This window comes from Falco cherrug, chromosome 4, assembly GCF_023634085.1.
Source record: "Falco cherrug isolate bFalChe1 chromosome 4, bFalChe1.pri, whole genome shotgun sequence".
NCBI classification, from domain to species: Eukaryota; Metazoa; Chordata; class Aves; order Falconiformes; family Falconidae; genus Falco; species Falco cherrug.
Genome location: NC_073700.1, coordinates 21886491 through 21911522, shown reverse-complemented (window position 1 = coordinate 21911522; position 25032 = coordinate 21886491). Strand labels below are relative to the sequence as shown.

Below are 25032 nucleotides of genomic sequence, written 5' to 3'. Positions count from 1 at the left end.
TGCATTTTCCTTTTTTTTTTTTTTTAAAAAATAGGTCAGTTCAGAGCACGTGAATATCTTTTGAATGATACAAGAGGACCAGGGCAAAACACGAAGCGATGCCACATATATTGTGGCCATCAGCAAGATTTCAACTGACCAGAGGGTTTTTTCCACCTCGAGACAGGCAGACCTGTCTGCGTTAGATGGCTCCTTGGCATCCTCTTTCCAAACACGCTCCTTTCCAGTTTGGCTCAGCTGTGGTGGCTGTGCGCTCCCCTCCGCAGGGAAGGGATTCAGCGATGCTAATAACTGCAGTGCCTTTCACTTAAGGATATCAAAGTGCTTAGTAAACAATGAGATATGCTCTGCCAGCCCTGGCTGCTGAAGGAACATAAGACTATTTTACTTTAATAAAAGATTGAATTGTAACACGCTCAGGAGATACAGCTCCTGTTGTTGGCCTCAAAACAGTAGAATTGAGCATCTTGGAGACAGATTTAAAAAAAAAAAAGAAAAAGAAAGAGATAATGTCAGCATTTACAATGCTGGTTTCTGAAACCAGTGCACCTAATACCTAAACGCTTATTTAGACATCTATCCCAGCATAGAGGAGCAGGTCATCGGCAAATGAAAAGAAGGGAATACTCAGGTTTTGACATACTTATCCAGAGCAAAAAACTGAAGAACTCAGCACTCCACCTGCCAAGACTTAATGGTGCCTTCAGACTGTACTACTTATAAGGGAAATTTTCCAAGCACTTGCAAAGGCTTGTTCTTTCTTTTCTCCTCCCAGCCTGGCCCATTTCACTTTATTCAAGATTTGTTTGCACTTTCATGCTGCTAGGTTTGATTAATGGAAGCTAATGGAAAATTTGTAAAAGATCTCCATTGAAGGTCTGCTGTATATATCCCTCTCTCCTTTTCTCTTTTGCATAAATAGGAAGAGTCTGTTGTAAATATTTATGGCTTTGGAGGGGAAGGTATTGCAAACGGACACAAATCAGCTAGTAAAAACTGCAACAGCTGCTTACGGACAGAAGAAACATGGTCTGATTCTTTCAAGCGGAAAAAACCCCAACAAAACAGTGTTCGTTTTTGCTGAGGAATATGCACATTTCCTTCAAGTACATAAGGAATATTAGTATCCTACCTATTACACTCAGAGGGCACGCCTGAGCTGAACAGCAGTGAGCAGCTCAGACGCACAATGGCCAGAGGGCTGCTGCAGAACACAGAGAGGAGGGCACTTATCCCAGACTGGACAAGAGGAGACCGTACAGACCAAAGCCATTCCAGCATACGAAGCTCTGACTCTCTGCATCATGTATTGTGATAGGAGCATGCCAGGGCATCTGTTAGCTGTTTAATGAAAGCCAGTGTGGATGACAAGGTAATTTCAGGTTCAAGCATGAATGCTCAAGTGCAAGAGTTTATGTTCAATTACCAGATGCTTCAAACAAGCGGCTAAGACAAAGGCAAGCGATGCCAAGCACACACGGCTGCATCCAACATGAGAGAAAATGGACAGAGCGCTGCTTTTCCGCCAGCTGAATTGCCATTCACGTTGCAGATATTCCTTATGTGGACCTACACAGATAAGCAGGAGTTTCAAGTTTGATTAACCATCTAGCTACCTCATTCTCTTAAAGAGCCATTACTGTTATAATGTTAAAGATCCAGCCACACTTTTTCCTTATCTGCATAAACCATTTAACGTACAAGATTTTAAAATAGGTTTTTCTTGTAGATAAACTATAACTTGAGCATTTGGGACTCACCACTTCTCTTTTTGGAATACCAGCACGTTTAGCATTTCCATTTTGGTTTTTATCAGAGGGAGTTAATACATGCACTGCAGATCAATGTCCTCTATTTGCAATGACATTTTACATTATCATATTGATTTCAAGGCAAATCATGTCTGGAGATAATAAAAATCAGTCCTGGAGGTAGAATCACCTGTTCTCTACACGCAACCAAAGAATCGAAGTCCAATGCCCGAGTACTCAAACGTGCTCTAACGTTTCTTTCTCTACTTGCGAATGAAACATTTATCAAAGCCCATAAAGTCAAAAGCATCTGAGATTTGACTAGCTAAACTTCTCGGAGCTCGAAGTGCTCTGGGCGCCATCAGACACCATGAGAAATGCTGAAGAGAGGAAAACATGGCCCTGAACTAAAGAGATTAATAACTGGTGAAGAACTAAACAGATACTATGAAGTAGCATAGCAAACTACAGCTATCTTAATAGCTTGAGTAGTTTATGGGGCATGGCCAAGATTAAGATTAAAAAGAAAGGGGGAAAGGTGAAGTTTTTACAATATTTGGCCTTTACAATATCAGAGATGTGAGCTGTGATGAGTCATGTACATGCTTTCAGGAAAGGCACATGGCTCTTATGCCAATATAACTCTTCTTTTCTGTATCATCGGCTATTACACACGTGCTCTTGCAAGACAAGTAACTGATTCATGAGGCACATTTCTTAACAGAAAATTCTGCAGCACTTACAGTATTCTCTGGTGTGTACTGTGGTAGTTCAGCCTAATAAAATGTAATCTTATTAAAAGCGAAAGGGACACTCAGTTCACGAAAGGGAATTCAGGCCTGGGAGTAAAGTCACTTCTCTGATTTTAGCAATACATGTGGCCAGTGCTCTAGATCTTTCCACGTAATCAGGCAGCACAGATTTTTGGCAGTGAAGGCAGTGATACACGGCCATGTATTTAATGGAGATTAAGGGAAGGAACATCTGACCTTTGCTGGAAGAGCGGAGACTGATTCAGCAGTACACATGGTTGAGCTGGGCATTTAGGACACGCTAAAACTGCTGTCCTGAAACAGGATCTTCATCTTGCAGTTTACATGGCTTAAATCTTGCCATATGGGACCCACAGCAGCGTGGGGGACATGCAGTTATTTTTAGATAGGGGCTTCAGCGTATTGCCCGAGCCCCTTTCGCTTGGGAAGCCTGTTTTCTGCCAGCGTGGGCAGGGTTCTTGAGGAGTCTGGGTGCTGCTCCTGGTGGCCGCACTCCTGGTACCCTGCCCGTTCTGGAGGTTCCCTTTCAAGAATGGCAGTTTTCTTCTCAGCTTCATTCAGAGCTGAACTGCAGTCCAGGTACAAGTTATTAACCTATTTCTTAAACTGAACATTGAAAAAGAGCTTCCCACAGATTGAAAGCTGTCTAAACTTGATATAAGAGTCTTCCTCCCAGGAATTAATGCCTCCCACCTCCCAGACAGGGACCAAGCAGTCAATCAAGGGATTGCGTTTCTGCATACTCAAATATGCATTCTTTGTGTGGCTGAATAATAGATGAAGAGTAATTTAAATCTGAAAACACATTAAGAATGGAATTGCATCAAAGGATACTGGGGAGGGATGTGCCATTATAGCAAATTCAAAGACAAAATATATGAAAATATATCCATTCCATTGAGAGTACAGAGAGTGTTACTTAAATAACAAGAGGGCACAATACTTCATTTTAACCTCCATTTTACCTAGTGCAGTGCAATCTTACCAAATCAAGCTCTCTCCATACAACTGTGACAAAGAAAATCATATGTAATGGGGTTTGGAAATGACAATCAAATCTGTCACTCAGAAATGTGCACTTGCTCTTTATAGCAGCATGCAACAGTGCCTGATTACACTACAAAACCCAAACATCCCTTCTCTATCTCTTTGCATTCCAGACTAAAATAAAAGCTGCTTCACTTCAGAGGTGCCTTAAATGAAACTGGTACATTTGACAAACGATTCAACCGTTTGTGACATGCTTTATAGATAACTCGGTGAATTCGAGGTGTCACCTTTTGTGGGCTATTGATTGCAACTGGCTGATATCCGTCTTTTCAAGCGTGGACTAATCTACTGTCATTGCAAAAATGATGGCCATCTTACCGAGAAGGTTAATCAGATACAGGAGAAATCATACCTAATCTTTGATAAATTGCAAGTCACTCGAGGATCAATCACCGTTCTCCTTGTAACACAAGCCACAGGTAATTGTGCAAATGTAATGCCCTGCAGTTTGCCATGCAGCCCATGTACACAGTGGCCAACAGCATCTTGCCCCTTTGAGCAGCGTAGTCTGCTTTGATTTGTGGCACTTTAAGTATGTTTTGAAAAAAAATCAAAAGTTTTCAAAAAGAAGAGCAAGAGAGTTTTCAAAAAGTTTTCAAAAAGAAGAGCAGCAGCAATAATCTGATATGCAGGCATTCAAACTACAAAATTATGAAGCGGCTGGCACAGTCTCTGCATTTTTGTGGTACAGTATGTGTTTTAGGTCTTCCCTACCCAAGTTCTATGTCTATTATCTACACCCTCCTCATCAGGACCAAGATGTTAGGAATTAGATGACATGCAAGAATAAACCCCAAATTAAGACTCAATAGAAGCGGATGCCTCTTGAGCTGTCAAACTTACAGAATAGCATGAAAATCACTAGCTGGACCTTCCGGCTTCCCAAGGAATGATCCAAAGCTTAACCATCCTTAAGGTCATCCAGATCAAGGCTTACATGTGTCATGCATGTTTTGGGATAGGCTAGTCTTGGTGTACAGGTCATTTATTGAGCAGCCCAAGACACATTCATCTGCCCAAGTACCTGGTGTGAATGCAGTGCATCACCACTCGTATCTAAGGGGAACTGGATGGGAGCACCTACTGACACCTCTGAAAAGAGTCAAAGTTTTTACTTTTACATTAATATTAAGAAATATGGCAAATTTAAAATTATTCTACTTCATTTTCAATGTGTTTTAACTTGGTGAAAATAAACCTTTGCACTAAACTGCTACATCACTTATATATTTACTTAGAGTTAGCAAAACCCACATACATGCTGTAATACAGGTATCTGTATAAATACAATTTTATACAATAATGCAATTTGCAGGAAGACACAATACGTCTTGGTTCTCAAAATTACTACCATTATTTCTCAGTAATACACAATACCTTAGTATTATAATCAAACTATACTTGTTATAGAGCCACGCACAACACAGCCCTAGAGGATGTCACAGGATCATTCTGGTAATATCTACATATAACCTAAAGTAAATTTATTTTCATTATTATACGCATGTGTGGCTGTGTCTGTTCAGGGATGTCCCTAATTTACTTCAGGCACTATCTTCTTTACGTTGGGATTTTGGCTAGCTGCAATAAAAGACACAGACCTTCAACTACCCTTAAGCTGCATTCCACCACCAGGCGAAGGGGCGCACCTCCTTCCACTTCTGTCTGGTCAAGAGTCAAGGACCTACTGCAGTCACTTTTGGATTTGGTTTTAGGGACTTTTGGCCTTGCTTTTCCCAAGAAGTACAATTTGCTGCAGAATAAAAGCAGAACTGAATCTAAGATTTTACTTCTGTGGTATCAGGCTAAAGATCTTTCTGTAATTAAAAAAGGAATTTAGAAGATGTAGTGATTTTTTTGCCTGCTTTGCCAACTTCATTGCCTGCCCCTTGCAGAACCTGTGTTATGGACACTAACTGGAGAGACTTTTAAAGGACAGCACTTAGAAATTTAACTTAGGTATCAGAATTAATTGTTATATTTTAAACTACAAACTCTATGCTACACACCGGCAGAATATACCTAATATTTCTGCTGCTAACTTGGTTTGGCCAAGGTATCCTGAGGGATTACCCTGCATGGATGGAGAAAACCCTTAAGTCCACAAAAGAACAAGAGCTTTGTCCTTGCTAAATCGTCTTCATTGATTTCCTCCAACTGTGAATTTCTTGGTTATAGGGGCAAAGAACTGGGACTGACTGAATATATGCTCATTGTTAAATGAAAACAGCTCCAAGGACAATTCCAAAGTCAGATTTCTGCCATTTAGCAGTTCTACCACTTCTCAACCCTGCTTTTAAAATACAAACCCATTCCGGTTCAGCAGGTTCTCTGCTGCCTTAACCTTGAGGTTTGGTGGGTCTGTGCCACTGAGCTCTAATGAGCAATCAAGACTTGCTCCCTTACTCTACGTTTCCTCATCTCTAATGTACATTTCCTTTTTGCCCTTCCTCCATTCACCTCTTGTGTCATGGTCCAGCCCCGGCTGGCAGCCACGTACCGCGCAGCCACTTGCCCACTGCCCCCCACCCACAGGGACGGGGAGGGAATCGGGAAGGAATGTAAAACCCGAGGGTGGGAGATAAGAACAATTTAATAATTTGGGCAGAAAAGAAAGAACAGTAGTAACAACAACAATCATTGCCATCATCATCATCACAGTTATAATGGAAGGGTGGGCAAAGGATAAAATCCAAAGGCAAAGGGAGAAGGGAAGACCAGTGATGCGCAGGACAACTGCTCGCCACCTGCTGACCGATGCCCAGCCAGCCCCCCAGCCACGATCCCCTGGCCCCGGCCAGCCCCCCAGTTTCTGTCCCAAGCACGGTGTCCCACGGCATGGACTAACTCTTTGGCTGGTTCAGGCCAGCTGTCCTGGCTGTGTCCCCTCCCGATTCCTTGTGCCCTCTAGCCGCCGGCTGGCAAGGCCCGAGAAACCAAAAAGTCCTTGACTTTGTACAAATCTTGCCCAGCAACAGCTAAAACCATCAGTGCGTTACCAGCGTTGTTCTCACAGCAGAGCTGAACCACAGCACAGTACTAGCTCCTAGGAAGGGAATTAACTCCATCCCAGCTGAAAGCAGGACATCTTGCCAGATTAAAAAAAAAAAAAAAATCCTGACAGAAAGCAGGCTATAAGATTCACTAATTTTAGCAAGTACCAAACGTATTTGTTTATTGAAGAGTTTGAAACTACATTGGAACACAAAGCTCTAATTACAAAGACCCAAGAACAACGTAGAGAGAGTCTCCCACTGGATCTCATGGCTATCTGTCATTAGGAAAACCAACCACCTCCATTTTCACCACGGAGCGCCTATCTCCTGCTGGGATTGCGATGGCCTGTCTGCAGGGTGGGCTGCTGTATCCATCCCATGAATGCCTTCAACAAAGTATTCCTCTAAAGCAGCATCTGCTCCTACTATTTTATAATTAGAATATGTTCTCGCAAATAGCTCCCATAGAGTAATGACTCTGCGACAGAAACGAAAGATCTAAAATTCCCAAGCTATTTACATTCTACACTAAAAAGAAAACTGGGCATTTCTATGGTGCCTCAGGAAATAACATCTAGATGACAAGACATAATTAAGAAGTTGTTATGCACTGGGCAGGACGAGGCTTGACAGTCTGCAGGCAGGTAGGGCAATCACTTAGGCAAGCAACTTAAAAAATTATTTTCAGTTTTTAAAAAATCTTGCCAGGTCAGCTCAAGAGGTCAACCTCAAAAAGTCACCTCAAAAAGTCAGACTTTTTAATAAAATAACACTTAGAAAAAAAGTATTGCTGTTACAGGTAGCATCCCATTTCCTTCAAATAGAAAACACATTCCTCTAGTTAATGATAACACTGAATTGTTACTGAAGTTGTGCATATAAAAAACAGAAAAGTTTAAGCCTGTTCCGAACAACTCGAAAACATACGTTATCAAAAAGTACCCGCAAGTTTAAGTCAAGTGAAGAAAGTGCAATAGCACTTGTGCTAAAGCATCCAAAGAACAAGAGTCGGGCACCAGAGGCAGGAAAAGCAAGAGAGGGGGGACGGGAGCTCTGTTCAGCAGTCCGTAAGGAAGTGCATTCAGGCTTGCACATGGCCCTGCCTCGGCAAGCACAGCAGGGGAGCCAGCCTCCTGAGCACTAGTTTGACTATTTTGACTTTGAATCACAACCAAATGTGAACAATTAAGCTGAACAGAATTCCATGGGAAAGACGATTAGATAAGCAAAAGAGGAGGAAGAGCGCAGAGTGGGCCACTCTGTGGGTGAAGGCCAGCATGGGCACAGACCTCAGAGGGAGGGGAAGAGAGCCAGGTCTCCTCCTTGCTTTCTCTCTGACTTTCAGCAAGTCATTAAAAATCTCTGCTGCCTTATTTGCCCAGCCTATAAAATGGAAATAAGAACTTCATTATAAACTATTTTGTCGTCTTATACCACTGTGCACCGCAGATATTTTTATTTAAGCTTATCTTGAAACCCTGTTGAGCCTTTCAGGATACCACAGGCAAGACTGAAGCCCAACACCTCTATCTGAACAGATCAAGTGACACTAAGAACAGAACCAACAAAACAAACTTTGAAAAAAAATTCCCAGGGCCACAGAGGTCTAATTTGTTCCCTGGTGCAGGCGAGATGGTCTCCCAGTGTCCTGTGCTCTCTTGCAAGGATGTGTCTTGTTCCAGTTAATTTGTGACACACCGAGAAGACAAACCCTTCTTCTGACGGACGTGCTACTGGTTTTCTCTCTCGTTGGTTAAGCCCTGGTACCGATGTTACAGGAAGGGGCGAGATGGTGGCAGGATCACATGTGAAATGAAAATAACAACCTGCAAGAGCATTATAACATGCTCAAAACCTCCAGCTCCTACTCTACCAAATAAATATTCGACACAGACCATCATTAAAAAGCACCCCTGACATTTCTCCTGTTGCATGGCATTTTATTTCAAATTAGCCACAAGTTTTTCTTGTGTAAGTAATTTCGAAACAAGAATTGGGATCCAGCTTGCTAAGTACAGAGAAGAGAAGGCAGAAATAGCATGTCAGCGCTACCATCTCTCCTTCCAGGTTTCAGCGATGGACAAATTTGGCCTCAAGCACACAGCTTTGCTAGGGCTTCAGTCATGGTCTACAGCACTTGTCCGACACTTCCACTCCTGGTTCTCTGCTGCAGGGAAGAACGTTCATCGTCAACTGCACCAAATAGTTCAGTTACCAGGACTAATGGATTCAGGCTTGAATTTTTATGGAGACTTTCTACTGTGTGCTTAGACATGAAAGGAACTGAAATTTTCACTAGTGAAATACTGCTTACTTCCTAAATGAACTCTAAAAAATATTATTAGTGGGATGTATTCGCAACAAGTCTAGAAGAAAACATAGTACTAAACCCTACAATTTCAAACACTAGTTGTTCACAATACGCTTCACAACTTGAAACATAATGAAAGCAAAATTCACGTTCCAAATGCGTGTGTGACAGAGAAAACCAACCCAAGCCATGGCAAGTCAGTTCAGTGAGAAAACTTCCTTGTATTTGAGTCAACCTGCTTTGGAGTCATGACCATTTGTACTTGTGTCGTATTCCCAAACGACTGGCTTGAGCACTGCGATACAGTACACCTAGAACCTAACCCACTCCAGTGGTGCCCAGTACTAAACTCTCTCTACCATCATGATTTTGCTATTAAGACAAGAGACTCTAGTCTCCATACTAACTTTGATGTGATTGCTTATAATCTTACTTAAGTTGCATTAGAAGAGGGGAAAATCGGGTCCCAGGAGTCCCTAATATTGAAGCCTCAGCTCATCATCATTCAGCAGCGCTGCAGTTACTCTCTGATGTGTCAAAACCCGTCACTCCTAGTCCTTATCCATGTGCCACTTGGCTATTATTATCTGATAAGCAACTTTGAGTAACCTGTTTGCAGTCCGGCTGGGCTCAGGGAGAAAAAGTCACAACAGCTGAAAACCTCAGAAGTTTGGTTCTGCTAAGCTGCTTCAAAAAATGCTTCTGAGAAAATACACAAAAGGACTGATATTTCCCCAAGTCCTGTCCCAGATTCTTGTCTGCAACACTCTTATGCTTTTTCCTCCTATGATGGAAAATGTGCTCTCTAAACAATTCCTCTGTATCTTTGATGTTAGAAACATAGCCTTCAGGCCAGTCTGTTCTTAGTCACTACTTTCAAGGATATAACGTTCTTAGGATAAGAGACCCATTATCACTTTGCTCCTTTATTCTCTCACACCGCTTCCTTCATCTGTACCTGAAACGGAGATCGGCAGTCACTTTCTCAATGCATGCCATGCTCAGATCATTATCTCCCCCATCTCCATCCGAACCAGACTGAATTGCTTCTGTGTGGAGAGAATTGGCTCTAGGGAGACCTGCTCCCACCTTCTACAACAGCACCATATGCTACAATGATCTCAGTTTTCTCTGTTGTATTGTTTTCTCTTAGAGTATGGCCCTAATTTACCCAAGATTGGTGGGATTTCCATGAAACTCGTGTCTGGAAGTTCATCCCACTGCTTTGGAAAAGGATGAACTGTATGCATGTATGAACTGTATGTATGAATGAGCTGTATGCATGTATGAACTGTATGTATGCATGAACTGTATGCATGTATGAACTGTATGTATGAATGAGCTCTATGTATGCATGAACTGTATGCATGTATGAATTGTATGTATGAATGAGCTCTATGTATGCATGAACTGTATGCATGTATGAACTCTGGGATGAAGGCAAAACTCCTAATGTCAGTAGACTTACAGTGCAAGATCTTCTTGAGCAAGGAAGAGACAAGCGATCACATCCCACAGCAGTGCAACCATCACATTTCCTTTTCTAGAAACCAAAATAGTTCCATAAAATGAAAACTCAAGGAGACAGATCTTCCCCTGCCAGAAATCTGAGGTAACTCCACTAAGACACACAAAGCTGCAGGAACTGATATGTCCCCTTATATCCAAGCCCAGCTGGACTCCTTTCTTCTTAAGCAGCCCATTTGTGTGCAGGGCAGCAGCACGACCTGCTAAGTGCCAGAGCCACCGGCACGGCATAGGTCAATCAGCTCAGCCACCTCCAGCTGACCGACTCTCCTGAGCACGCTTCTGGCCGGCTCCACGTGGCCGTACCGCCTCATTAACCGGGCTGTGCCACGCTGGCTCATACTACAGACCTCAGCCTTTCCTACTTCGTGTAGTAGCTCTTCTCCAAGGCTAAAGTAATCCTCTGCAACAGCCAGGGGAATGAGTGGAAAATGTTAAGGCAAACACATTCCCTTATGAATTTGTCCCTGTCCATGGTCTACAGTAGCTTCCAGTTAACAAGCTCTGGCTAGTCGTCTTCACTTATGAAATTAACTATTGCATAAAATAGTTTGTTGTTTATGTTTCATACGCAATCACATAAATACTATGTGATATAACTACATAAATACATAATCACATAAAACTACATAAATACATAATCAAATGCACCGCATTTATCTTGATTAAAATATCTATCAGAAGTGCCTGACCTATGGTTTCATTTTAACTATGCTGGGCTTCCATTTGTATTCAAAAACTGAAAAATATTTTAACCTTTCTGAAATGGATCATGTTAAAATAAATTGAAGCAAGTTGATGAAAAGTGTTAATTAACCTGCTTTCGTCTCATTAAGAGTCTGTGTTTAACCTATAGGTCACCTCCTCTTTCAGCTGATGTATGGATTTGATCTTCAATGATGAGATAAACAACCCAGTCTTCTATTGATGATTCAGAACTCCTGAACCTCTTGTTTTTTTGGGAAAGGGCAAGAAAATTCCTAAAACAAAAATGCTGAAAATGCTGACCTTTTCAAGGAATTATTCTAACCCTTCTTTTTTTTCATGGCACAAAAGGTTGCAATAATGCTAACCTTGCAATAAATTGTGGGTTTAATATAAAAATACAGAACAAAAATAGGAATTTTTCTTTCCCTACAGGTTATACAGACATAATGGTTAAACTTCCCTAAAAAAAGTGGGGTTTCTTCTACATTATGTCCTGAATCAGGTATATTTATAAGCATCAGCCACTTGCTCTTGACTATCTTATTTACCTGTGCACCTATCAGTTTTGAGACCCCTGATGTGCCTGAAGGTGGGCTGGGTTGGAGGGACACTGCAGAGAAAGGAGAAGGTGGTGGGGAGGGAAGAAGGGGGAAGGAATCTGCTGCATTTACCATGATCCAGAGGAAGTATTTCACACCAGCTGGCACTCTGTACCTCAGAATCAGGCAGGCAAAGTACCTGGAGAAGCTGTTCTGTAAGAGTCAATATATTTGTATTTCTGTTTTTAAAAATATAACTCTAATAATGCTAGCAATAAGTCCAAAATTGGCAAGTGAGATAGGCTGGAGATCTATGCTTTTTAATATCAAGCTCTTCACCAAGATGACTTTTATCATGTTAATGGCTAAATCATACTGATTGTAAAACAGACAAAATGAGGCAATTAGTAAGGCCTGTGACAGCCACAGAAAATGAAACACACAAGGTTTTCTGTGCAAGCTAGATAGATATCTTCAATATATTTCTTATTGTCTGCTTGTGGTAATATGTTCAATTAAACTGAATCAGTACTACAGAAGACCCTTTGAATTGCCTGAAAGAAATTAATTGTCTGCTGCAAATTTAATGAAGCTTAACCATTGCATTATGTTTACAAGTTTTATTTGTTATGATCAGTAAGTGTTTACAAGAAAAAAACCCTAACTTACTTCATTCAACTAGCCCTAAGAGCAAACCACTGGTATTTTACAGCTTATTTCATTTACATATTTCTTTGCCTTTTACTGGTTTTGTCCTTAGCAGATGACCTAATTTTTTTCCTTCCCAAATAAGAAGCCAACAGCTCTTGCCGTGCTGTTCATTCACAAGCTGAGTTACGTCTCACTCAACAGTCTGACGGCAAACTTGTGTTATAGCACGTCCCCAGCGGGGCCGATGGAAATGCCCAGCCACGGGCTGCTCAGTCTGACGCTTGCTACCATCCCCACCAGTGTTCCAACCAGGTCAGTGCCCTTCCCCGGCACAATGCCACTAATAGCTCACGGCTGTCATGTTTGACAAGTTGACATTAAGGAAATCAAAAGCAAAAGGCAGGTCTGAGCAGACCTGAGGAGAGGTGGCTTGGGGGAAGGCTCGATGGGAGATGGGGCATCTGCTTCTCATTTTGCCACTTCTGTAATCTCAGAATAATTACAACCTTTTTGCTTCAATTAACTGTCAAAAAAATGGAAATGTTGATATGATACCCAGCTATTTCATTTTCCCTGGGGTGCTTTGAGGCTGACCTGATTCTTCTGGTGACCTCAAGTTCTCACCTGAACGGAGCTGGGAGAAAAATCCAGTGTCCCCCAGACCCAGGTGTAACGCGCAGAGGAGACGTGCCTGCCAGCTCCCAAACACAAAGGTGAGCTCCCTCCAGCTGCAGCAGGCAGTCTGGAGAAGGCACTGTACAGCAACCTCAACCCTGGCTGTGGTTTGCAGTTGGAAATAAACATGGAAGTTGCCTGAAACTATAAACCACTTGATTAAGCCTTGTGTTTGAAGTGCCATATGGAGAAGAGCTGTTTACAAGCTGCAAGAACCCTGAGGTATCTACTAGATACCAGCTCCACCAGTTTCTACTGGCAGTTCTTCCACCCAGGGTTCATTAAGGAGCTCCTGCAAAGCACAGCCTGAAGCGTTGGGGCTACCACGTTTGAGAGGAGGGAGGCATATATGCGGTGGATGTGCAGCTCTCTCATTTATAACTGTGCCTTTCATGCAGTGCTTTGGGTCATAATTTTACTTAAACCTACTAAAAGACCCTTAATTGTGTTCTAGAAATAATTGGTGTTGGTGGAAACAGTCCAATTAGAGCTGAATACGTTCCTTTGCAGTTTTACAGCCAAAGATTATTGTTTTCATTGTCAATTGTTAAAATCAAGCATTTGATACTGGTTGTGAGTTAGAAGTCAAGAAAGATTTTTCAAACTTAGAAGTTTTATTTCCAGAACATGAGAATACAGCAACCTGTAGGCATGCATCAATCAGTGCTCACATAACACCATGGCTCTCTCTAACCCTTTTTTGCCTACAAATCCCTGATTTAGAGGTTCAGGAGAACAACAGTTTGTACTCTAACTTGACTTTTTCTCCCTGGTATTTTTTAAAACAATGTGTTAAGCCTGATAAGGAATATTCATTCATGTCTGGACTACACAGAACTGTGTCCAACTACTAAAAAAACCTTTAACGATTACAAAACTTCTTTTGACTTTTTCAAAGTTCCGAGTCTTTGGTAAGTGTTGGAAATCTTGGCTTTGGTACTGGACGAACACATACCTCATGCTATCCAGCATAATTATAAAAAGCCCATAAAATATGGACAGCCCTAAAGCGCTGCTCTGGAATTATTACTTTAAACTCTGCCTCTATTTTTTAAATTATATTTTGTGCTTCCAACACCAGGTGTCATTTAACCAGGGCCTTTCTTAAGGGCTGAGGCATAACCAACATGAATTTAAATTAGATTGAGTTTAAGAGTGAGGAAAGAAAAATAACGACCTTGTATGACCTTAAACACTGATGGATCAAGCCAGACCTTGGGAAGAGTTACAGAGGGGCCATTCATGTTTCAAAATGACTAACCACTAAGCCCACAACACATGGATGGATGGATGGTATGGAAAACACCTGCAGCAGCTTTCTGGTAGAGCTTTCCAGATGAGCAAAGCAGCAGCAACATAACAGACAGGAAGAAATCAGGGAGGCAGAGAGTGGGTATCTGGTAATATGGATAGTGCTTAAATGGGTCAACAGAATTGAGTATCTGCTGCGTTTTTCTCCTGGTTAATGTAAAAGAACCACAACATCTTAATGTATGTCTTATTCCCCCTCTTGGGAAAAGTTAACACCCCCACCCCAAGCAACAGATATCCCAGTTAGTCAGAAGTAGTGATGACATAGTTGAGAACTGCTGGAAAAATTCATGGCACTAGCGTTATTTGTATTCCTCAATTACAAAAAAAAAAAAAAGGGGGGGGGGGTAAAACCATTACACAGTTCCTCTGCAGCCGGACCCACTCAGCGTGTGCACTGACAAGTAGAGACGCTCAGACGCTTGTTAATGCACCTAACGCCTCTGCAGAGGTCAGTAGATGTATTTCAAGAAAGCTATATGTATTTTTGACTACGGGAGAAATTAGGTTTATTAAACAGCACTTTTTTTTTTTACTGATGGAGCCAGTAGCGGCACTATTTGAGAACTCGCTCAGCTGTAGGCAAGTCCAGTATTTGCTGATCTCAGGGGTGCAAATGGCCATAGTGTTAGATTTAAGGCTGGCACTGAAGTCAGAGCAGATGCTAAAGAACAGAGTCAGCAATACCAGCTCTGGTATGCAGAATCAGTGTCTGTGATAACAGAAATAAATTGTCTTTAACTATAACCCAAGATATAAACAGACACATACACCATCCTAAGGATGGAAATAATTTCATAAGGAATACAAAAATGTGATCTAAAATTCATACACCACCACTGTGGATTGAGTTTATGAATACCCAACAACAACAAAAATCAGAATCATGGTAACATGTAAACATTTCCAAAAGAATAAAATAATTCTCTGAAAACCTATGAGGGATATCATTCAGACTGCATAATTCTCTATCTGACTTTGATCTATTTTCTGAGTTTTATTCTTTAGACTACTATAACATAAACATGGGATTAATTTAAATGTCTGTCAAGACCCTTGAATTTCTAAACAGAGAATACATTAAAAAAATATCCAATTCAAGGCTTTATACTAAGTTGTCTTTAACACAATTATGGGGGGGTTATAATGACATCTTCAAAGGTAGAAAGAGCTACAAATGACTGAAACTGCTCCTGTGAAGTTCAATAGCCAGCGTTCCGCGATGAGCGCGGCTGGTGCACACACACCTGTGACCAGCCCCTGCGCCGTTCAGCTTCAGAAGGCTGATGGGCACCAAGGTATCAAAGTCACCTCAGCCCAACCAAAGAACATTATGCACAAATAGAAAAGGAGGCATAAGCAATTCTGTTTGATTGCATGAGTGCTCGTTAGCACACACCAGCTTACTGTATTATGTGGAAATTAAGCCACAAATGACTTAAGAAACCCTGCACCATGCATTGTCATCCACGTTCAAAACAAAACTTCTGAAACACGCAATAGCAGACAGATGGTCAGTCATTAGAGAGCAGTGGCTCTCCACTGGTGCATACCTGTGGAGCTGGAAAACAAAACTCTTTTCAGTTCTTTAGAGGCAGTAGAACAGTCATAATCTCTGAAGATGGAAAAAATGTTATTCCTTATCTACTGAAACAATCCACAGCAGTATAAATCTACTCCAGCCCCATGGATACCAGGCAAGCGCAACACATTTTCTGAGGAACATCATTCCATAGCGATCAAGTGATGTCAAAATGGAGACAAGCACAGACTGCAAGATGGGCCGGGAAGACCATCCCATCCCACCGACACTATTCTCACAGTGTGTGAACACGGTGTCCACGCTGATCAGCACAGCACTGCCCGCGAACTATGAGCCCAGCTGTTTTTAAAGGACTTGAATAACACAGTAAGAATTGCAGGTTTAAAGGTAGTAACATTTGAGGACTCTGAAAAGTTACCTGATAATAGGCCAAAATTTACAGCATTTAATTAAGTGTTTCAAGTTTAAGTCCAATACACCAATTCAACGTTCACACAAAGGAATAGGCTTGGAATGGAAAATACGTAGTTTTGTAGAAAATAATTTGGATCACTGTGCTGGACAAAATCAAGACTATCAGTCTATTCAAGCATGAGGGAAAACTAACCTACCAACATCATCTTTGTATCCTTTTCCTGCTAAAGTAATGTGTATACCAACTAACAAACATTCTCTGGCTTTTATTGCCTTGAGCCCTCCCATGACAATCCAAAGGAGACAAGCTAATAGCAGTAGGAAAATGTTAAAGGCACCTCATAATTAAACAGGCAAATAAAGTCATCGGAACTTCCCTTGTCAGAGACGCAACGATGTGACCAGAATTGCTGTACTTCCCAACCAAACCAGAAACATACGGCCTTGTCCAGGCACTCACATACAGCTTCTGTCCATTAAACCGCCGTGGTGAGGGTTGGAAAGGACAGATCATCCTGGTCTGCAGTCAAAGGCAACCGGATAATAAATTGTATGAAAAGTCATCTCTAGCAGGCTGGAGTGCTTTCAAACCTGAAAGCATCCCTGTTGTAGGACAACCGCTGCCACTGCTCCTGTGTGGCCAGTTCCACACCACACAGCTCCAGGTCTACAAGCAGCAGCAGCTCCGCTTACCTCTGCGACTGCTCGCCCGCCGGAGCACGCCACATTGCTACTGCCTGCCTGGAAAGTACCAAGGACCACACCACAGAGATATAGGCTGCTGAGTCAAGATGATTGATCAGATTTATAGATAAATTTATATTAAAAATAATATAAATACATCCATTAAGGTAGATAGATGGATTTATAGCCCAGAACACAGCCAAAGGGAAACAGATGTTTGAGAAGCAGCCACACACGTTCACAGCGGGTGCCATGATCCATTCACCTCCAGAATCACCAAAGCAAAGCTGGCCACAGGCTCATCAATATATTTAGTGTGTCTGCTGGGAAACAAGCTATACAACAAGGATTTTCCCGTCCTCTGAAAGAAGCGGTGATGATACGCTATTATTATCTGCATTCCTGTTGTTTGCTCGTTTCCACTGCTTCTTCTATACCTAACGCTGCCAGAGAAAACTTCATTGGGGTCTTAGTAATTGCACAAGCTGGGATGCCAGCATCAGGAGCCTCTCCTCAAACTTCCTATATTCAGAGCTTTTATTGCAATGTCTTGCAATTAGTTTCCTATTTCAGAGCTGCTACTATATAGCCAATTTATATCACTGCATTAAATAGAAATAAACTCATACTGTACGGTCCATGCCTGTTTACAGTATTTGTCATTTAATCCCCTGGTACAGAGAAAGCCTACAGTCTTTCTGTGTGTTGGAAGAATTGAACATTTATCCTCAAGGACAGGAAAAACTGGGAAAAGATGAAAAATTAATATTTATATACTACATGTAAACACATGCCATGTTTTACATAGCTCTGAACACTGTCTGTGGGATTCTTCTCTATCCTTACAAAGTCAGCCCTGCTTTTTAATTTAAAGGTAAAACCATACATGCAAGTTTGCAAGATTTTGGGTCTTGGAGACCAGAGCAGTTCTCATTTAGCACCAACCAACAGAACAAACCCAACCACAATCTCACCGGTTCAGAAAACCACCGAGGTTCACCAGTTCTGGCAACAGCATGTTAATACACAGCCCTATGGGCACCTGTCAGAATTTTGTATTTTTAAGCTGTCTACTCATGCATAATATGAATATTTATTGACTCCTCTCTGGTTGTTTGCCAGAGATTTATTTTAAGCTCCTTGGTTCCGGTGTAACAGATATTCTCCTCCTCCTCCTCCTCCTCCCATCCTTGCCTACACTGTTTTTGACACTGTCGGCATCTCTCCCTGGGAGAGAAAGAAGGGGGTGGGTGGGGGGGAAGAGAGAGAGAACCTGCAATATTTATGGAAGAACACAGGAAGGTTAGAAAAAAATGTCTTCTGACCTTCACAGTTTTTTACTCAATGACATAAGATGAGGTAGAAAAGAATATAAGCACATCTTAGGTCTAAAAATTCATCAGCTGATAAATTAGTCTTTTTGTACACCACAAAACTGAGTTAAAAGAAAGTATTCGTCACATTTCTGTCAAAACTTGCTGGTGTTTTACTTAGGGCAGAGAAACTCAAGCATTTCAGTATAAAATACAGTATTTTACACAGTTCATTTGGAGTTCAGAATAGTTTCTGCTCTTTTATACTTTTTATGGGATAGACTTTGAAATTGCATTTCTCAGTTTGCTGTTAATATCCACATCTCGGGCTTAAGAGTTTATTCTCTGCTTCATGCACATGTGTCGCTCCCATTAATGCTAATGGAATCGAGTTAAAACGGAGCACTGAGGGAGAAAAAAGTACTTGCTAATCCTTTATAACCTTACCGCAAAGAAAAGTGATTTGTAAACCACGTGAACCCAAAGATCAGGTACAATAGCTGCTGACTATTGTGCTCGGAGTTACGGGCTATTCCTTGGGTACTGCGAGGAAGAAAGGATAAGCCATGAACTACAGAAGCATGACTCTTCCGTAACAGAAACGAAACACAGTGCTATTTTCAATGATTGGCTTTTTCACAGTGGAACAAGCGGTCCCTGAAGCGCAGACCCCCAGTCAAGCCCTTGGTGCCTTGCAGCACTCGGAAAACCAGGACGACCTGAGCCGTGCCCAGCCCGGGGGTGCGAAGCCAGTGCCCCTGCCCTGGGCACGCACCACCCTCCTGCTGTCCCCACGGTGCCCAGGCAAGAACGTTTGGGCTGGGTTTACCATTTTGCTCTCCAGTTTTGCTCTGGGGCAGACAGCAGCTGATCGACACTTTTAATAATAGACAGGGTCTTTGAGATGTTCGTTTTTCCTCAGCGCTGCTTTCTTAGTTATTTGCTGTGGGTGCATCCTTAGGACAACACAGATTAAGAAAAGGCAGAGTCAGCTCACATAAAGATCTAATGCTGATCTTCACTTGACTGTTTTTATTTGCAGGAATCAACAAGGGCATGGACAAGTGCCATACAAGGTATCTGAAACAACCCCAGCCCCAAAGAACTCTTGGTGTCCATATGCTACAGCAGAAGACATGAAGGGATAACACAGTCCCCCACCCTGGGGCTGCACCGCCGGCCCCTTTGCGTAAGGGAAGCAGAAGGGCCAAGAGCCATGAAGCGCAAGCCCAGAAACATCCCATCTAACTATAAATACCTGACTGGCTAGCTAAGGCAGAGACAAACATCTTGCTCCGAGAAAAACCTGCTGCTGTATCACTGTCACCGGCAGTTTACAGCTGCAACAGGGGCTCACCAGCTTTATCAGCACTTGTTTGATCTTGGTATTACTTGCTGAAATGTGCTCCGACTATAAAACCCACAGAGTAAAACCTTTGAAACATTGAAAACATTGAAACATTTTAAAATATTCCCTATATACCATATAAATAATTGATGGGGAGAGTCTCCAACCATATACTATCCATCAATGCCAATATATGGGAGAATTAAAACTGACAGCATTAGAGCTCTGTGATTGATTTATTGCTTTGTAATCAATCTTTCCTGATTTGTTATCCAATATAGGTTTTTCCCCAAATAAGGAGGAGATAGAAAATGATTATAGGTGTAATCATCTATATGTTCATTGCCTGTAATAATTCATCAGACATTGGACTACTCATAAGCAGGTTAAAAATTAATTTAAACAATGAGAGAGACCGGCAAATGTATCATCAAATGGTTACTTTAAATGTCTTTGTCAAGCATTACAGCTTTTACTTTTGAAAAAAACTCAACATTTGACAGATAAATTCTGAATACACATGAATAAACCCTCAGAATTCCTGAAATGCAGAAATTCAGCCCTGGATAAGAAATAATGACAATAAATCAGAGTTTGTGTGCCTTTTAGAAAACTATGACATTGTATTGCAAGGGTGAAATTCCTGCATCATTCTGCAACAAGACAAGATGTATTAAGAGTTCAAAAGGCTTTTTAAAAGATGATTGAAGTTTAGGAATAATAAGAATAAATGAAGTTCAATTAGATAAGACATGTTTCTAATGGACACTACCCAATCTCAGCATGCCGAGGGCAATGTTTCTCCACAGGAGTGCTATAGCTTTATACAAGTCCTTTGCAAAACTGAATCTTTGGATGCAGCTGGCTGCAGCAACACCGAGTATTTCTCAAGCATGACTAGCGGCCATTGCTAAAAACAAGTCATATAATGGCAGGGTCCAGGGACCTGGCTTTGTGTCACAGTTCCCGATTCGTCTGCAGTATAATTTTAAACCATGTGTGAAAACAAATGCATTAACTTGCTGTAAGCACCATCAGTCAGCGCAACCACAGACACCTCCTTGCTGTTAACGTTGTCTCCCACCCACAAGGCTCAGCAGGTTTCTGAGATGCAAAAGACACTTTAATCTCCCCAGGCTCCACTTGCATCAGCATCAAAGGGGAAAGGTGCAGCATGCTAGGGCTGCTCGGGATGCTCTTAAACACTAGAGATGGAGTATCAGTCATAGGCAACAAAAATGACAATTACCTTTCACAACCAAGCTGCCTGTGCTGCTTGCTGTCCCAAAGTGGTTTGTGGCCACGCAGGTGTAACTTCCCGCATCAGATTTGGTGACGTTGACAATCCGGAGGCTCCCATCATCCAAAACAGTGATTCTGGAAAGACAACAGACACAAGTTGTCGTGTTTTGTTTTGTTTTTTTCTTTTTTTTTTTTTTTTTAAGTCAACATAAAACTCCTTCAAGTCTGCGTGAATTATTGATGGTTTGAACAACAGACAGTCCATTGCACGTTACAGACAGAGTTTAGCTGACAGAAATCTCCCAGGACGCAGTTCATAAATACTGAATGCATCATTTACATGAGTTTTCTGTGTCTTTACTTGAGGGCAACTTTAATTTACACACCAGCAGCTTGTGTAGGTTTTACACGTGTCTATAATTTGATATTCAGCACTCACCATGACAACCCTTGCAACATGTGATACACAGGCTACATCTAAAAATCTCCACGCTCGCCGCTTAACAATGTAAAAGCTTCTGCCGAACAGATGCAATGAAGCAGGTGTTTCACTGCTGCTTTTTTTCAAGACGGCTGATGGCTTTCCAGCAAGGGTACCACGCTGCCAAGCTTCCCCTCCATGCTTTCCACCTCTCTGCCTGCAGCAGAGCTCAGCCTGCGGGGCTTATCTGCAGCTGCACTGGCAGGTTAAAAAACATATAATAAAATCCTATTTCATTCCCACCCCCTCCTCACATATGCACTCCCCACCAAAATGGTGGTGTTATCTGCAGTGGCACATGGCTCCAAGGCTCACAAGGCAGGTGAGGATGACGGGTTAATCCCCAGGGTGACCCCCGGCCCCTCTTGCACAAGCGCTGCATGTCGGGCTTTCCCTGGGCTCACAGTCAGCTTTGTCTCCTCTGCCACTTCCTTCTGCTCCAAGTCAGTGAAAACAGAAAACCTGATTCTGCCCAGTAAATCCCATAGAAACATTAATGCCTTGTGCCCTGTGGAGGCATAATCTAAGGACACATCAGGAAAGCCTTTCCACCAGCCAAATACCACCGCTTTTAGCAAAATACCTGGTTGTCTGCTCAGAATCATGCCTCGCAGCACAATCTGCTTTCTCCCCTCCAGCCACTTTCAGACCTGTGCTGAAAATCTTGTGTTAATCCTGCCTTTTTTTGCTCAATTATTTCCCAATTTAACTAATTTGAGAGTAAGGAAAGCAGCCTTCCTGCATCTCTAATGCCAATCAAACTCTGCACAACTGGGCTGAGAAATCAGGAGGAAAGAAACTTCGCCAACAATACCTGCACCGCTGCAGAGATGCTAAGATGGCTCTTCCCACCCAAGAGCGCATGAATCGGCCTGAGGCTTTTCTGGCAGCCATGAGACAGCGCTGAGGCAGCTGAAGAAGTACCAGCATGACACGAGGCACGACCACAAGCGCAAGGGACATCTGCCCACATCAGCCGTGGGGCTCCCCAGGCTCCAGCCAGCTGCAGCCTCCGAGCTGGACATGGTCTCCAGTGAGACTCGGGAGATGTCACCTCGCCTAAGGGCGCCGGCGCGGGTGCCCTTTGTCATGCCGTGTCTTGATGGGCACACACGGGCTGCTCGGCCCACATGTACAGACCTGCTTCGAAAAATGGGACAGTCTGAGCGTCTTTACAACAACGGTACTGAGCGAGGAGGAGGAAGAGGGTGCGAGATGCTCTGACAGCAGCCACTGGATCGCTGTCCTGGAAGCCCTCCCTGACCTGCTCTTGCAGCAGCACGACAACATGCAGGCCAGCTGGCAGAGGCCAGGGACAGAGGTTGTATTTCACACATCGGTAGCAGTGATATTAATAGAAGTTTCTCACCTAGCTTATAGGTCTCCAAATTGTTGCAGTCAGTAACATTCACTACTGTAATTTATTTTTGCAGGAGTCCAGTGCCATATATTTGCTTCTGTAGCAGTTGCTCCAGCTCAATAATTGGAAGAGAGCAGCATACAGCTACTTGTCTCTTATCTTCACTATTATGTTGGCACAAATCAATGCACGTATTACATTAAACGTCTGCTGGAGCACAGGACTTGCCACACTGGCCTCCAGTGCAGAAGCGTGGGCAGCAGCAGCACCAGGAGATCCCAAGGAATTATTTACTGCTGTTATCAATTTCAGGTCTTCGGAAACAATAGTGCCTTTCAGAAAGCTGAAGGTGCCCTTGGCATGCATTAAAATTCAAATCAATATAAACGATAGAACAAGCTCAGCAATATGCTTCAGCCCAAGAAGGACCACCCTGCTCCAGCACTGCCCCTGCCAGGCTCTGCACTGCCTCCTTTGGCATTTTTGCCATCCTTAGAAATCCAGAAAAAAGTGATGTTTTAGACTATTTCTGTACAGTTGAGTTTTTATTTTTATTTATTTATGTTTTACTTTTATCCATATGGTTGAAATCTATTTATGGGGTAATCTCTTCCATAGATCATTTTAATTGTATCTGTTGATGAAGCCAGCTCTAATATCAAATCGTAATGCCTTTTCTGTCTTTGTCTTTCTCATGCTATTGGTTTCCTTCTAACTCATCTTTATTCCCACTGTAAAATTACTTGGCAGTTAATTTGGACTGGATTGCTGCAGAGACCACCTTTGGATGAGGAGATGAGGACAGTCAATCCCCCATCAGCTCTGGTGCGTCTCAGGGAGCCAGTCCTGTCGTTACTGCCTTCCCTTTCTAAGCGGAAAGCCGTGGCCCCGCTGGCTTCACAATTTTAACACACACACATCCTTCAACCCTGGCAACATGCTGCAAAGAGTTCAGGTGACACTTGCACCGAGTCCTCCAAAGTCCCAAACCCTTTCCCCAGAGAGCCTCCAGGCACATTTAATTCTCATCAGGTAACTAAGTAATTCCCTGCACACCCCTGTAAACGACCAGCATTAAACCTGACAAATAATTGTGCAAGTTAACTAAATTTCTTTTAAATAAATCAGCCCATTAAAACCTTACTGTGTCTCATTGATTAGGAGGCCTTATGGTTATGTGGCTCTTTTTGCTGAAGATGCTTTTCTACACTGAATGTTTTGTCCTCTAATTTGAATCCAATGTGTTAGAAGTTAACAAGTAATTATTTTAACACTTTGAAATTTGTTACAGTTAGTTGAGGAAGTAGGAGGGACTTTCACTGATTTTGCTAATTCACAAATTTTCTTTGCAGACATATCTGCATTAAACGAGAGAAGACGCTCATTTTAGGCCACTGAGGATTCTCAAACTGCTAATTGGCTTGAAAGCAAACATCTCTTCATCAACCACTTTTAGCAGTTCGGCTCAGAAAGTTCTTTCAAGACATAAAGTTCAAATTAAATTAAGTACTCTTTGGTATGCTTTCTTCCTTCTCTGAAATACACCCCCAAATGTTTTCTAATAAGATGCCTAGGAAGACATAAAAATAAATGACATTTCCGATAAACACACATTACTTCAGAATAAAGTTTTGGTTGCTGAGTATGCACCTCTCTTCAAACCACTACAAACTTATAAAATGAGCTACTGACTTGCTATTGAATGCTCTGGGTTCCCTGACACTTCTAACCACCACAGTGGTAACAATAACTAAAAAATGTAAATCTCTTCTCATACAGGCTAATGCAATTGCTCTACCAATAACCTGGCTCGTGGTCATTGCTAGTATCAGAGAAAAATCAAAGAAGATAAAAATACCCGTTTGAAAAAACAGACGATATAAGATAGTTAGGCACCCTTATATAAAGAAAGGTCATCTATTTTAAACATAGCATTCGTAAGAGACAATCTATTGGTCTGTGTTGTCAGCTGGAGATTTCAGGTCCACAGAGAGCAGAGACACATCTGAAATTAGGAGATAAAAGGATTGTTTGTTTCCTAAACCAAAGCTTTGGGTTCTACCCCAGGAAGAGCTGACTTTGTCAGTGTTTTGATCAAAACTCTTCTGGGGACAAAGGACCTTTAAAAATGCTGAAAAACATCCCTCCCTAGCCTTCCTTGCCCCCCCCCCCCCTTTTTTTTTTTTGGCACTGCTGTAGCAATCATAAAAAATTACAAGCTGAACACTTTGCATTACCCTAAAGAAGCCTGTCTTAAAACCGATGGGCACACACTTTCCACAGCAGCTTCTTGTTGATGCTGTATGATGTTGATGTTGACGACTGCGTGTGCCCTCTGCCAGCTCAGCAGCAATG

The 25032-nt window shown here is 42.2% G+C and overlaps 1 protein-coding gene across 5 annotated transcripts in view; it reads right to left on the bottom strand.

The window, feature by feature from the left end:
• Positions 1-25032, bottom strand: part of LOC102055836 (contactin-4) — a 339085-nt gene that overhangs the window by 20965 nt on the left and 293088 nt on the right. For all 5 annotated transcript variants that reach the window (XM_055709999.1, XM_055710003.1, XM_055710002.1 and 2 more), the window contains one exon: positions 20844-20971. In XM_055709999.1, the coding sequence (XP_055565974.1) occupies positions 20844-20971 (128 nt within the window). The remainder of the gene's footprint in view (positions 1-20843; positions 20972-25032) is intronic.